Source organism: Scomber japonicus, chromosome 2 (assembly GCF_027409825.1).
Source record: "Scomber japonicus isolate fScoJap1 chromosome 2, fScoJap1.pri, whole genome shotgun sequence".
In the NCBI taxonomy this organism is placed as follows: domain Eukaryota; kingdom Metazoa; phylum Chordata; class Actinopteri; order Scombriformes; family Scombridae; genus Scomber; species Scomber japonicus.
In genome coordinates this window covers 36,977,435-36,992,512 of record NC_070579.1, presented here as the reverse complement: position 1 = coordinate 36,992,512, position 15,078 = coordinate 36,977,435, and the positions used below count along the sequence as shown (strand labels likewise).

At 41.9% G+C, this 15,078-nt stretch overlaps 1 protein-coding gene across 3 annotated transcripts; it reads right to left on the bottom strand.

Annotated features, from left to right (window-relative positions):
* Positions 1 to 280: 280 nt before the first annotated feature.
* Positions 281 to 14,683, bottom strand: patl1 (PAT1 homolog 1, processing body mRNA decay factor). Of its 3 annotated transcripts, none has more exons than XM_053332891.1 (21): positions 14,614 to 14,683; positions 11,027 to 11,132; positions 10,639 to 10,845; positions 10,251 to 10,511; positions 8,951 to 9,027; positions 8,781 to 8,861; positions 8,267 to 8,467; positions 7,744 to 7,845; positions 6,820 to 6,906; positions 6,024 to 6,241; positions 5,648 to 5,792; positions 3,923 to 4,040; positions 3,744 to 3,841; positions 2,619 to 2,678; positions 2,372 to 2,517; positions 2,119 to 2,278; positions 1,587 to 1,712; positions 1,046 to 1,137; positions 769 to 918; positions 579 to 693; positions 281 to 548 (listed from the first exon to the last, which is right to left on the bottom strand). In XM_053332891.1, the coding sequence occupies exons 1-20, from the start codon at positions 14,626 to 14,628 to the stop codon at positions 672 to 674; spliced, it is 2,472 nt and encodes an 823-aa protein (XP_053188866.1). In that variant the 5' UTR covers positions 14,629 to 14,683; the 3' UTR covers positions 281 to 548; positions 579 to 671. The 3 variants fall into 3 exon arrangements, with proteins under 3 accessions (XP_053188866.1, XP_053188875.1, XP_053188883.1); XM_053332900.1 differs by having other exon boundaries at positions 281 to 544; XM_053332908.1 differs by lacking the exons at positions 281 to 548; positions 579 to 693 and having other exon boundaries at positions 765 to 918.
* Positions 14,684 to 15,078: the final 395 nt, after the last annotated feature.

The window sequence follows — 15,078 nt, the reverse complement described above, 5'->3', positions numbered from 1 at the left end:
ATCTGTGCAGTCTGTCAACTATTTCACTGACATTGCTGTCAAAGTCTAGTGTGTGTGCCGTCCAACGCTGCTTGCAGCTTTAATTTGATTATTACATTTTATTAATCTTATTTTTATTTGGGTATTTTGAATTTTTACTGGTGAATCCTCATTGCTGATTCATGTGAGTTATGATAGCGTTTCCTCAGTTCAGTGCAGGGAATGTGTGTGTGTGTGTGTGTGTGTGTGTGTGTGTGTTCAGAATGAGAGGGGGTGAGGAAAAGAGCATGCAACATTTTTATATAATAGAAATACTTTTTAATTTCAAGGTTCATCACAGGCATAATCGTAAACAAGATATTTAAAAATGCAGATTTCATTTTTATCGTCATTTGAACTCATTCTTTCTCTGTGTCACTGTCCATCATGCATGCACACATGCGCGCACGCACACACACACACACACTACAGACTAAACACAGAAAAACAAAAGTGACTAGAGATTCTGCTGGATTAAAATGATCCACCGTGGACTCACCTCAAGACCACACACACACACACACACACACACACACACACACACACACACACACACACACCATTCACTCTTCTGGCACACGCACACGCACACAAAAAGAAAGGTCTGCATCGAGTGGGGTGGGGTGGGGGTTTGTTGATGTTTGTAGTAACTTCTACCTGGACAGAGCAGAAATCCTGAAAAAGAAAGATAAATAAATTAATATGACACATGCTACTTATTACTTGTGTGTGTGTGGAGATGAAACTCACTGTAGCTTGTCCTGTAACAGCTCCAACCTCTGCCGGTCGACGTAGCGTGAGAAGAGGGAGAGCAGGTTGGGGGGCGTGAAGAGGGGAGGGGATAGGGAAGAGGAGGGAACGCTGAGCAGCTCCCTCGTCACCGAAAACACCAACTCAGTCCTGGATCGGAGAGAGAAGAGGAAAAAAAAAAAAAAAGAGAGAGAGAGAGAGAGAGAGAGAGAGAGAGGTGAGAGGAGTGCAAGTGTGAAGATGTGTGAAGGAATGAAAGTGATGCGTGGTGGCTTACCATCGATTGTCGTCCATGAGTTGACAATTGGGGTCGGAGCTCTGCATCCTCTCTCCTTCACTCAGGATCAGATACAGCAGTGTCACACCGAACTACACACACACACACACACACACACACACACAAAAAAGACAAGAATGTGTGTTTATTGTGTGGGTGCCTAGCTGGATAATCCTCTAATTTCTGTTATTTCAGTTATTCAGGGACACGTGATATTTAGTAGGATCATTTTATTGTTGGTTTTTGTCTGTTAATAGGAAATATAGAAGATCACAAGCCTTCTCTTTGAACTTCTTGTAATTATTAGTCTTGGTTCAAAGCAGCCAGATACACACAGTACGCTAATAATGTGCTCTGAAGGTCTAAGTGTTTAAACCAGAATCAGTTGGTTTAATTACAGGACAAGTTATTGAAGATAAATCCTTGTCCATCAGTCTTCTTTTATATTAGCGTTAAGGTTAATGAGTTACCGTGTGTGTGTGTGTGTGTGTGTGTGTGTGTGTGTGTGTGTGTGTGTGTGTGTGTGTGTGTGTGTGTGTACCTTGTTGAGCAGTACTGTGGCCAGTTGGCCCTCGTTGCCCTGAAGCTCCTGGAGCAGGTCTGTGAGGGCGGAGCTGGACAGAGACTGGATCACTGCAGACACCGGCTCCACTAACCAGCACAGCACCTACACAACACACACAATGAAAAGGACTTCTACTGATGCTTCTATCTTGTAGCACTTTGAGATTTGCTTCAAATGTATAATCATCATCATTATTATTATTATTATTATTCTTCAGAAGATGGGCGGTTTATTTCCTGCCTCGTCCTTGGGCAAAATACTGAACCTGGCTGTGTAAATAGTGTATGTGTGTGTGAGAATGGGACTCGTAGTAGACTTTTAGAAAAAAAGAAGGTATTTTAAGATGTGTTCTAACCTAATGTGTTAGGAATAGTTCAACAAATCCTCATTAAAATCTGTTGATACGTTTGTTGCATATCCAAACTAACAAACAGGACTGCCACATGTGTATTTATTTGAGGATGAATAAATGTGAATGCACAGTTCTGTATTTTTGGTGATGCTTTACCTGGTCCTGCTTGTCCTTCTTTGCCAGAGCTGGAAGGTTGCGGGCAATCGCCATGACAACGGCGGCGGCCTGGGGCGGGGGCAGGAAGGGGAGCAGCCTGGAGATGAGACGCTTGCCCTTCCTCACCGACATGATCATCACGCACTGCTCGTCGCTCACTCTTAACAAGAGGAAGAGAGATGAGTTGAACTGAGGCTACTCGTGTTTCTTTATTCGTTCGGGTTCCATCCGTCAACCTTTCTTCCCTCCTTACCTGTCGTCCCACTCCTTCTCCTGGAGGGAGTTGCACAGCTGCATGGTGTTGGTTTTGTGCTGCTCCAGTAGAGCTTCTCTGTCCTCCTCTGGCGCGTGGAGGAAACGTTTCTCAAAGTCTTGAACCTCCAGAAGCAAACTGTACATCTGGAGAAGAATCACACAGGCGCTTTAAACATCCAGGAAGTGTTTAATCGAACACGTGGAAGATTTGTCGGATGCACGGAGCTGAGCCGTCCTCATCCTACCTTTTCAACGGTGTAGAGGATCTGTCGCCTCTTATTCCAAACCTGCTTCTCTCTCTTCTCCTGGAGGAAGACACACACACAGACTGGTCAGCATGACAATTGACATTTCAACATTAGAAATCATACTCAGAGGTACAGTCCCAGGCAACAGTCCAAAGTCATTCCCCACTTACATGTCTTTTGTGTGTGTGCCCGTGTGTGTGCATCTGACTGTGCATATGTGTGTGTTTGTGATTCTCTGTATCTGAGGGTTTAGGGGTGTGTATATAAAGTGTGTGTATATAAATTGGGTGAGTGAGGATAATTAAGTACCTGTGATCACAACTGAATGTGACCAGTACGTTGAAAGGTTAGCTGTATTGTGTCCTTGTTCATCTCAATAAAAAACGATGATTATTATAGGACCAATGTGTAGGATTTAGTGCCATCTAGTGGTGAGGTTTCAGACTGCAACAAAATGAATATCCTCCTCTCCACTTCCACGTGTGTATGAAAAATGTGAAATGCCTTCTCTAGTGTCAGTGATTGGTGTGTCCTTTCTGGGCTACTGTAGAAAGATGGCGGTGCAATATGCTACATCTCTGCCCTTTATTTCCTTATGTAGAAATAAAGGGCTCACTCTAAAAAGGTAACAAGTCTTATTTTCAGGTGATTATACACTAATTAAAACATACTTATGAAGAAATATTGTGTGAACCCCGCATGGTAGCCCCTGTCATCAGTGTATGAATGTGTGTGAATAGGTGAATTTTACTTACGTATGTAAAAAAACAAACTACAATAGTGCTCTATAAGTACAGTCCATTTACCATTTATTCCATTTCTACTGAGTCTGTTCTGCTAGATGACACCAAATTCTACACACTGCACCATTAAGTGTCTAACTAAATAACCAAATGTTACTGTGGAAGTGACAGACTAGGAAAGTACTGGCACGCTACATGGAAAGTCAGAGGGTCATAAGCATTCATCATTTAGAAGCCGTGACATGTCATAGCAATTTCTCAGTTTTTAAAAAAAGGTATTTCACAAAAACCTGGTGGAAAAGAAGTCATGAAGTTGAATATGGGCAGATTGACTTTTCATCCAGGGCTAAACAAAAACAAGAGAAAGATGCAAACATGCCTCGTCGTCAGTGCGAGTCGTCACCACGGCATCGATCATCTTGCGGGGGTTGTTGACGCTGGAGACCGTCAGCTTACCCAGAGAACCTGCAAACTGAACTGTGGACAAACACGAGTTGGGCATTTAATACAGTTGTCCAAGTATTATGTGTTTAGAGATCAGATGATATTCTCTCTAACCTGGCCTGTAGGTGTGTTCCAGCTTGGCCACCTGTGGAGTGATGAGTTTGGTGGTGTGTTCCTTCTTGCTGCTGTCTCTCTCTCTCTCCTGACGTTTCTCCATCTTTTCATAGTAGTTCTACACACACACACACACACACACACACACACACACACACACACACACACACAAACATACAGTAAGTGCTCAGCGACCTTGAACCAGCACAGAAGCCGCCTTTTTAAATACAAGTATGCCATTTGTAAGTATACTAGATGCAGCTGTATTTAACTATAATTCCACATGATATAATAAATGAAATAAAGTGATCTGGACCCAGGATAGAAGTTACACTGTCTGAGCTTCCAAACTACTGTGACTAGCAGTAGTGACAGAGGTAGCTACTGGTGTGATAGTGCTGAATGATAAGTGATTTAACAACAGTCTACAACTACACACAGAGTTAGGATTAAGACCACAGACATCCTCCTGAGCAGATGTATACACAACAACCTAGAGATAAGTGATGTCTGCATGTTTGCACGTTCACCCTCTGATGTCATGCACAAGGTTTCCTTTCATTTCAGCTTTATGCTCCGTACAAAGAGAAAAAACAGTCAAAACTTCTGTAAATGAAATCTGACATTTTTGTGCAAAGTGAATTTGAATTTTTTTTTTTTAATATTAAAAAAAAAAAAAATCCATCTCAACTATACCAGATGAATCATTATACTTTTTAGAGTCCGACCCATACTGCAGGGTTCCTACACATTTGGAATTTCAAATTTCCTTACTTTTCCATAACCTGATTTCCAGACTATGGAAGCCTAATGATGCCAAAAGTAAAATGAGTCACACTACCAAATTATAACACAATGTATATGTTGTTCTACTTGTGTATTTATGCAATTTACTTTTATTTCTGTTTTTTATTAGCAATATGTTATAATTTGTGATAATTGGATTCTTCATTTAATTTATATTTATATATTAGAATTGTTTCTACTCTTTATAATTGACTTTTTAGTATTTGTGATTGTATCTAACTTTTGTATTTATGGTTATTTCCATAAATACCAAAATGATCCATCTATAAAATATCTATATGGAGAAACCTTTTACTGTGCTATACTGCATATGATAATTATATATTTAGAAAGTAGAATTAAAGTGATTCATTTTCCATTTTGTGAATTTCAAATAAAACAATGATTTATTTCCTCACTGGTTTTCTTAAAAATAGTGTTAAAATCTCGTCTCGTCTCAATCTCGTGAGCTCGTCACATCCCTAGCCGATACCAATATATCTGTGATAGGCCAATATCGGTCTGGCTCTAATGCTTTTCCATGTTTTCTCACATTCATACCACCACCTACTGCAAAGTGGAAAACATGCATCTTCTCCACATGGTTTGACTGAACACTGGGTTAGGGTGTTCAGCTTTAATAAAGCTTTGATCCAGATTCTGGTTCCAGCCTCTAAAATGTGAGAGTTTGCTTCTATTTCTTACATCACTTTAAATAAAACTTCTTTGTGTTTTGAAGTGTTGGTCGGATAAAATGAGCAATGTGAAGACAACCTGAACTCTGGAGAAAATGTGTGAAATCTAAATCAAATAATTAATAATAATAATAATAATGAATAAAAATCAATAGACAATTCAAATTAGTTGTAAACTACTTATCTAGAGTGATAACCAGAGCTACCGGAGCTAACAGTGAAGAGAAGTACACCAACAACCCACCTGATAGTAGTAGTCATCCAGGTACGGGTCAGTACTCTGCAGCTGCATCATCTGGATCTTAGTGACCCATTCCTTCTCTTTCTGAGTCATCAGGTTACTGTAGGGATCCCTGCTGCGCCGGTCCCCTCCAATCCTACCACGATCCCTGGATAGAGATGAAGAGGTCAGGATTTCGCTTTTTTTTTTGGGGGGGGGGTTAATGCATGATCAAGAAGCACAGTTCAGTTCACACACACACACACACACACACACACACACACACACACACACACACACACACACACACACACACACACACACACACACACACACACACACACACACACACACACACACACACACAAAAACACAAAAACACAAAAACACACGTCCTTACCCTCCCCGGCTCTGCATGCGCTGAGTGAGCAAGCGGCGGTGCTGGGGGTGGAGGTGGGTGGTGTTGTGCCGGATGGGCGGCGCGTGGTTGAGGGGGCCGTGGGGGGGCGGCGGGCCCATTCGGTGGCCGTGCGGAGGAGGGGGCCCCCCGAAGAACGGCCTGAAACCGCCGCCGCCTGGTAGCAAAGGAGGCGCTGGACCTCGGGGAAAACCTGCCACCTGGAGACACCATAAGATATCATGTTAGTCACATGACCATACACCCAACACACGGGCTCATACATGTCTGGATGCATGATAGGTTACTTTTTGTAACTTTTTAAAAATGTTTTCTGTTTTATGATGACACTGATGAAGGCTGCAAGCTGAAACATGTTGGTCTATTAATAAAACTGTTCCGTTTACTGTAGATTTGACTTTTTGGACTTTAAGTAGATGAAGTGCCAGAAACCTAAGCTGGGTTGAGCTTCTCTCACACTAACAGAACCTTTGTACTGAAAAAACACAAGTGAAATTAATGTTGATCATCTTATCTGAGAACAGCAAACAACTGCATTTCTCAAATGAGTACACATAGTGTTTGTCATTAGTACTGTGACTGCTTTGTGCATTGTCTCTTTTATTCCTGTTTCTTGTATTCTGTTACTTATATTCTCAGGAAGAATCATTCATTGTAGTCTTCAATCATCTTACTCTCAAGGCATTACCTATTATGAAAGTTGCACTGTGTTTCTACGGAGGCCGTTATCTGTGTGTGTGTGTGTGTGTGTGTGTGTGTGTGTGTGTGTGTTACTAACCTGAGAGTTAAGCAGCTGGGCCCGTTGAATCTGAGACAGAACTGGACCGACGCCGGGAGGGAAGGGACCGCGACACAGTGGAGAGTTCTGAATAAAAACAGTAACATAGAAACTTCAAATTCCTGAGAAAATGGAAACTCTTTTATCTGTCATTACTCCTTATTTATAGAAACAGCTCGTCATCATGGGAAGGACACTTATTCGATTTCTTGCTGAGAGTTACAAATTAGATTTGTACCTTTATACTTTTACTGTAAATATGAAACTACCCTGAGAAGCTCACTAAATAACATCACAGCTTGTTTCTTTAATCTGTATAAAAGCTGAGTCTTTTTTAAACTTGGGGCTATGTGTCATGATCATCACCAGTAGCCAGGTAACCAGCAAAGATTCCTAGCAGTGAACATACGACATATAATCGTCCCATATAGAATGCCAACTAGTATCAAATAACATTTTATATGCCAACATAACATGAATACTTATGTGGCAAAAGCTTTGACCAAGGACATTTGAATGAAAAGCCCTTCGTTTTCATTGAAAGGACTGCAAATGAGCAACTTTATGTTTTAGCTACTTTTACTATTTTAAAATTATTACAATTTTCATTTTCCTTCTGTTTTTTTATTCTTTCTTTCACTTTACTCTATGTTCCTTTCAGGTCCTTTTATTTTGAAACAGGTCCTTCATTAAAAGGACTGTAAAGTAGCAGATTTATAACTAACAAATTGGCTTTGCAGAGTGAATGTTGAGGCGAAGTGAAATCACATGTTCATTTGCTGACTTGTGTCTTACCATTAAGTTTAAAAAGGACCCCTGTGACGTTCCTTGATTTTTAGTTTGTTATAAAACTGAAGGACTGAGGGGGGGGGGGGGATGGAAAGGTGGAGTGGAGAAGGGGAAAAAAAAAACAAAAAAACTCACAGCTATATTGAGGAGGGTGTTGGGTGACAGACGCTCGGGGAAAGGAGGAGGGTATCTGTGCTGGACCGGGGCTCTCACATGAACCGGCGTGGGGTGGTGGATCTACACACACACACACACACACACACACACACACACACACACACACACACACACACACACACACACACACACACACACACACACACACACACACACACACACACACACACACACACACACACAAAATGTTAACTACGTGTACAGCTATTCACGACATGATAACTGCAACAAGAGAACACAGAGAGAAGAGGCCTGCTGGACACACTGGGATGGGATTAACTGAAACATATAGAAAGTATAGAGCAGCATCCAAATCATTTCAACACATCTGCTGTAAGTATAACATCTGGAAAGCCTCTACAAAGTTATAGTCTATAGCAGTGTTCATCAGGTCTTTAGGGATAATGAAAAAGAGGGAATGACGGAGGAAAAGACATAAAGAGAAAGAAAACACTGAAGACAACAGCTGTGTTCTGTCCACCTGATGATTCATGACGTGGCTCATTGGCTGTTTGGGCGGCGTCCCTATAGGCACTGCCCTCACCGGAGGGGAGCCAATCACCGGGGAAGAGGAGCGCGGAGGCGGGACCCTCTCAGACAAATCTCGTCCTTCATCGTTTCTGCCCTGAGGCGGTTGTTTGGGGAGACCCACCTCCTTTATTATAGACATCAGAGGACTGTCCTGAAGAGGAGGAACAGGGGAAATGAAGTATGAGGAACACACACACACACATTCCAGTGGCATATTGTAGAAAAACACATCTACAACTTTGAGATATATTTTGTTACTACGCGGCTAGTTCCTGTGTTTACTTCTGTTATCAGAGACTTATAATAACAATCTTATAATAACTCTCACTCAATGCTGGATCATTTAGGTCCCCATTAGAAAAAGAGTCCAGCTCAAAAAGTACCATAGCTTTCCTTTCAACACCATTTTAACACTACAGTCCACTCAGCTACATGGTTGCTCTGTGTCTGGAAGTAACACTCACCTCCATGTGTGTAACCAGTCCGGGGGTGACACTGACCGGTCCGAACCCCATATTGTTCTCCCAGATACTGTGAGAGTTCATCTGTGAGGAAATAACATGAGCTTTAAATCAGTGTCACTCTGAATTCAGGATATCATTTCAATCTGAGTTTCAACTGTTTCAACACTAACCTGGCCCATAGGAGCGGTTCCTCTGCGCATCAAGTGTTGTTGTTGTTGGTAGCTGAGCATGGAGGAGGGAGCAAGGCCTGGAGCGGAGCACAACACAGCAGAACTCAGTGAAAACAGCTGATACATAGAACAATACAGCATCACACCAGATCAGCAACTGCTTGTTATAAGCTCAGAGAACACTGTGTGGTTCAAACTGAAATAACTCAGTAGCAGTGTAATCCCCATTAAACAAGATATAATTATGTCTGCATCCAGTTATTATTATCATTACTGATTGATCGATATGTGGTTTGTGAAAATGTCAATTAGCATTTCCCAAAAGCCAAGATGCTTTACCCCTACCAGCAGGCTACAAACACAAAGATATTCAGACTACTGGGACTGAAAACATTTAAGAAGCTGGAACCAGATAGTTGTCATTTTTGTCTTTAAGAATGACAATGTATCATTATTAAAACATTTACAGCTCCAGATATAAATAACACAGCAGTGTTCAGGACTAAAATCCTGCTGAATTACTGGATTCACTGTGTGTGCAGATTCTTTGGACGGCTAGAAAATTAAGAGAAAAGCCTAAATTAATGAGTTAATAACTGCTTTTAATCAAGTCATAGGGGATTAAGTGTGAATCATTTATTATGGACATTCACAGTCACCTGAAAAAACTGATTGGTAGATGCGCACATCTGGAATAAAAAACTGAACAAAACAGATGCTGGACCAAGTGAAGTAGTGTTAGAGAATTTATGCTGACTATTACTTCAATCAGTCACCTGACTGAGAGACAGGTGTTAATGAGTGCTACAGTTCTATTGACACCGCTTGACCTCAATTATGATGAGATTCTGTCATAAGAACGATGATACAAGCTTCCTAATTGAAAAATAACATGTTATTATTATTATTCTTATCATTATTATTATTATTATTATTATTAGTAGTAGTAGTAGTAGTAGTAGTAGTAGTAGTAGTTACATGATAATACAGTTTGGGTGAGGGGTTAAATTACCCATCTGAAGGGTTAAATTACCCATCTGATTGGCAACTGATGTCACCAATACTGTTTTTTAATGTGTTCATTAATTGCAGGCATGTCAACATTATTCCATAAAGGTTCATGCGCCTGCAGGTTTTTGTTCCAAGCACACATAACTCAACCAATCAGCTGTCTGAAGACTGAGATCAGCTGATTAAATAAGTCTAGCCTGGTGTGCTCCTGATTGGTAGGAATGAAAACCTGCAGCTACATGAACCTTTATGGAATAGTTTGGACATTCCTGATCTACTGCTCCCTTACCTGAAGTGGAGGGCCCAGGAGGCAGCTGGTGCTGGGGGTGATGGGGATGCTGGTGTGGCTGAGAGGGGTGGGGGATGGGAGATGGCTGGGGCAGGACTCTGCTTCTGTCCAGGCCCTGCAGAGCAGACAGGCTGGGGGGAGGGCCGGGTCTCTCTGCTGCCCCGACCCCAGCGATGGCCGGGTCCGCGTCCAGGATCAGCCTGGCCAGGGACTCGGCCAGGTCGCCTCCTCCTCCTCCTCCTCCTCCTCGATCTTCTACATCTGAAAACAGCAGGTTAACTTTAGATTTGCCCTCAGGTTTATTACTGCTGTTCTTATCATCATCATCATCATCATCATCATCATCATCATCATCATCATCATCAGAGAAACCAACTGCATTCCTCACCTGGTCGAGGCAGTCCGGAGGAAGACGAGAAGTTGAGTGAGGGGAGGGGAAGGTTGCCGGCGGCCGGAGGGAGACGGGCGGAGGATGAGTCCTCAGCTCCGCCTAAGTCCGACTCCCCTCCCATCCCTCCTCCTCCTACCAAACCCGGCCCCCCTCCCAGCTGGTCGAGCTCGGCGAGGCGCTTGTGTTCCTCCTGCCAGTCGTCATCTGGAGGAGCAGAGAAGGAGCCGAAAAAGTGTGCTTGTGTTAGATCTGTGACGATGAGTCATCTGTGCTAAAAAGTCTGACACGGTTTCTGAAAGCAGTGCTGACTCTGAAGACTCATCACGCTCACAGTGATGATGTAGGCGACCAATAACAATACGGGGCGCCATGCGGTCATACTCACCGATGGCCCCGGCTCCAAACGTGTCGTCGTTGAACTGATCGATTTCATCTTCTTCTTCTATCAGTCCCTCGTCTTCCTCCTCCAGCGTACAGTCTTCATTCAAGGACTGCAGAGACAGCAGGGAGAGAGAAAGACAGGGGGACGTTATGACACAATGATGGCGGGCTGAGGAGTTAGGAGATGGGAGGCAGGACAGAGTGGTTGAGGTCAGAGAGACGATGAAGGGAGGGAAGATAAAAATCAACTAAACAAAATACAAAAAAGGCTGCAGAATCAGATTTAAGCTTTAAACCTGCTCCTCGACACGTTTGGTTGAAAGCTTATTTATTTACATTTATTTAACTGGCAGCCACCCAGTTGTGAAAATGTATGTAACAGTAGAAATGAATTCAGGAAAGGAGACATCTTAATTTGTCCTAACTCCAGATGATCTACTGTGTTCCAAAAATGGGAATTTTCTGTGCTGATTATCTTTTATTGATATACTGATTTAAGGTCCAGAGGTTCATCAATCACTACTAAAGTGTGTCTATATTGGCTGGAGATACTGAGGAGATGCTGCTATCTAATCATAGTGTTAGTAAATCAGTGTATGCCTCTTTCACACACAGTTCCTGATGAATTACTGGAATAACCTTTCAAACACTGACAGTGATTTTGTTACTTTTCACACATGGAGCTACACTCTTATCTACATGTAAGCAGTGCCAGGCCTGAGTTGGATGATACACTGTCATTTTATGCCAGGGTTACAGTTAACATGGTAACACTGGTTCAGATTAAGAACTGTTACAATGAAATAAATCAAAGCACAACCACTGGTGCTTTTATTCTATTAAGTACATGGCTCGTGTTGGACAGGAAGTGTTGATTTTGGTCAACAGACGGTTGGATAACAGCAGTTAGTGGACATTATTATATATGACATTTAAAAGTTAAACCATTAAATGTTGCTTAATGGTCAGTGGTCGATAAACGTGAAGATTTATTCACTGTATGCAGGAAACTGACAGCTTCGGGTCAGGCTAACCGGTTAGCTCCAGGGCTAACTGTTAGTTCCTTGCTGTTATTATATGTTTCATAGCTCAGTACCCGGTATATATAATAAATTCAATATTCACTCAAGAGGCAGAGTTGTGATTAAAAACAGATACAACAAATCTAACAAATAGAGCTGTGGGGCTGCACACATGGTCTTGGTGTCCTCACAGCAGTCTGACCCCAGACCTGACACCAGTGAAAAGTCAGAAACCGACTCCAGCTCCCAGCAGGCTTAGCAAACTCAAACCTACTTGCTCAAACTGTCGGACCTGCCAACAACCCCATGAGGGGTCCCATGACGTCACAGTGGATAGAAGACGGAGAGCAATAATCAATGCTTTTCATGTGGCTTGTGCCTGTTAAGACCTAGAAGCTCTCAACCCAATGTCTTACTCCATCCCTGCAGAGGACAAAAGACGAAGGCTAACCTCTGTGTCCTGTTGGTCCACTCACTGTTTTCTCTACCCACCAACAATGTGATGACACCTGTCTCTGTCAGATCCAGCCAAGAAACCAAGTCTGGACCTAACAGAAAGAATACATCCTCACCTACTCTAACTGGTCCAAGTAAGAGCCTACATCTGAGCAGTAACCTTTTGTGTTATTTTAAGCTTGATGATATGTCCTGATGTCCTTTTGAAGTATTATTGCTGCTGCTGTTAGTTTTGGTTGTGTTTATCACATTAAAATAATTTAGTGCTTGGCCAACCGCTTGGAATGTGTGAGACCGTGGGATGCATATTTATTTGTTGAAATCAGACCACAACTGGCAAATAAGGATGTTCACACACCATGACTCTGTGGAGATTAAATCAAACACCACTTTCTCCTCACAGTCACTGAGATCTCTTGTTTTCTGGTGGTTTCCTTACTAACCTCATCTGCATGCTACAGAAACACCAGGCTTTGTCTGACACCATTTTGGTAGGTAGAGGTGCGTTACTAATGTTGATGGGGTTCACCATGGAAACCACATCACCTGTTTAAATCTCACAGTCAACCAGAACTCTTTTGTGTTGTATAACCCTACGTGGAACTTCTGACTTCATGACTTAACAGATATTCTCAAAAATGATAAAGATAACTATGTGTATCTGTATCTCACTGTCAGAACTCTTGTGCAATGGTTCTCATGGGGGGGGGGGGTCCTTCAGGGGGTATCAGGAAAAAGGGGAATTGTTTATTTTCACTTTAATTCCATCTGTAAATAATATCATGACAGAATATGTAAATACCCTTTCTGTAATAAAACCCCGGGTGTAATTTGTGTCAATTCAAGGGTCCTTGATGTGAAAAAGTTTGTGCAACACCATCTTAGTGAATGCTGCCTCTCTTCTATGCTGTGCCACTCAAGATGCCACATAGTACAGGAGTCATCATTTGAGCCAGACGCCTGACACTTGAGTAACGTGCCACTTTGATAAATCTGATTTAAAGGAGAGTCATACAGAAGATCAAGTTCATAAAGAATCTGAAGGCTTACTGAATTACCCCGCTTAGCAGTCATTTTTCTCATTTTGCCTCAGTGTCTTAAAGTATAAAATGACTGTGAGAGTGCATCAAACACTTATTTCACTACACATTATACTAAAAGTGTATGGAGTAGGCCACTTGGTTTAACTTGAACATTAACCATCAATCTGCTGCCAGTATTGTCACATGGACCATAGTGATGAATGAGTGTGATGATGGTTCAGTCAGAGCTAACTGAGAAAACTTAATTAAGTTAATGTAATACTTACTTTCCACAAATATCTAACTTAACTTGGTTTAACTAGTATGATGATTGTACAAGTAGAACAAAGAGGATGAACAAAGGTGAAAATGTGCCAAGTACTTTTAGAGAGTGTGCATTAAGTTGAATGAGAATTCAGTTTCACCTCCAAAGTATTAATACAACTTATTAATACTTTAGAGGAACAGCTCATCATCTAGCATAAAGACATTGTGATATAAGTTAGCCAAGTCAGCATTGACCGAGCATGGCTTCTCACCGTGGCAAACATAACTGCACTGCAGATAAACTACACGTAATATCAAGTGTAGCAGTTAGCAGCTCGCTTTAAAACAGTACGAGTTTAAATAATGATTAAACTAGATCAATACAATTGAGGGCTTCTTCTCTGTAGATAGCAAGACAACCCGTTAGCCACAATGCTACATGCTGACGTTACATTACATTACGCAGTTTCCACATCGATGGAAAAATGCTGCTCTAAAACTAACAAAATAAGATAATGTCCGGACGCAGCCCATAGCTAGCATTCACCGACCTTTCATAACTAAGGTGTATTTATGAAACAATAAGCTCATTTTCGTCCACGGGGTAAAGGAGCGTTCAGTTACCCTCCGGTTCATGACACCAGGCAAGCGGGCGGCTTCACAGGCCGCCACAGCCACATTGGATTTTGCAGTCGCATAAACACTAGACAACAGTCACCGTAAAAATCACATACCGTCTGGAATTGCGATCAACTCTAAGTAAAACGTCAGAAACTACATTCAGGACAGTGGCGTATTAGTTTTTTAGGGGTTATAATACTCACCTGAAATCGAAACATCTATCTTTCTGGAGAAGAAGAGCATCGGGAGCGAAGCGGCGCGCAAATGACGCAGCAGGGACGTTCACTTGAACGTGCGTTACGGAGCGACGTGAACGAGCACGCATTTAGGCATAATCGGGGACGACGCTGCTGTGTTTATGTTGAATCGCGACCAATATAGAGACTGTTTGTTTCTGTTCCACTGTCTCACTGTCTCTCTGGTGACAACGAGGAAGACTAACTATGAAATACCATTAATAGGTAAACACGTATAACTTCTTATTATCTTTTTTTACACTCGTTTATATCAGCGGTTGTTGTTACAGCTTTTTATAATAGCCTATTTATAGCTGTAACAATAACTTCCTTTTTTGCGTGGTTTCATGAAAGTCACATTTTAATCTGAACCTTTTTAAAGATTCTAGATTGACTGTCCTCACATGAAATCCCTTAACTTGCCATAATAGC

What these genes read in the sequence shown, in the direction of transcription:
- patl1 (XM_053332891.1), bottom strand. An exon ending in GCCACGTCATGAATCATCAG is followed by an intron (nt 7,846 to 8,266) that starts GTGGACAGAACA and finishes GTGTGTGTGTAG; the next exon opens with ATCCACCACCCCACGCCGGT. An exon ending in CGACTCGCACTGACGACGAG is followed by an intron (nt 2,679 to 3,743) that starts GCATGTTTGCAT and finishes GTCTTCCTCCAG; the next exon opens with GAGAAGAGAGAGAAGCAGGT.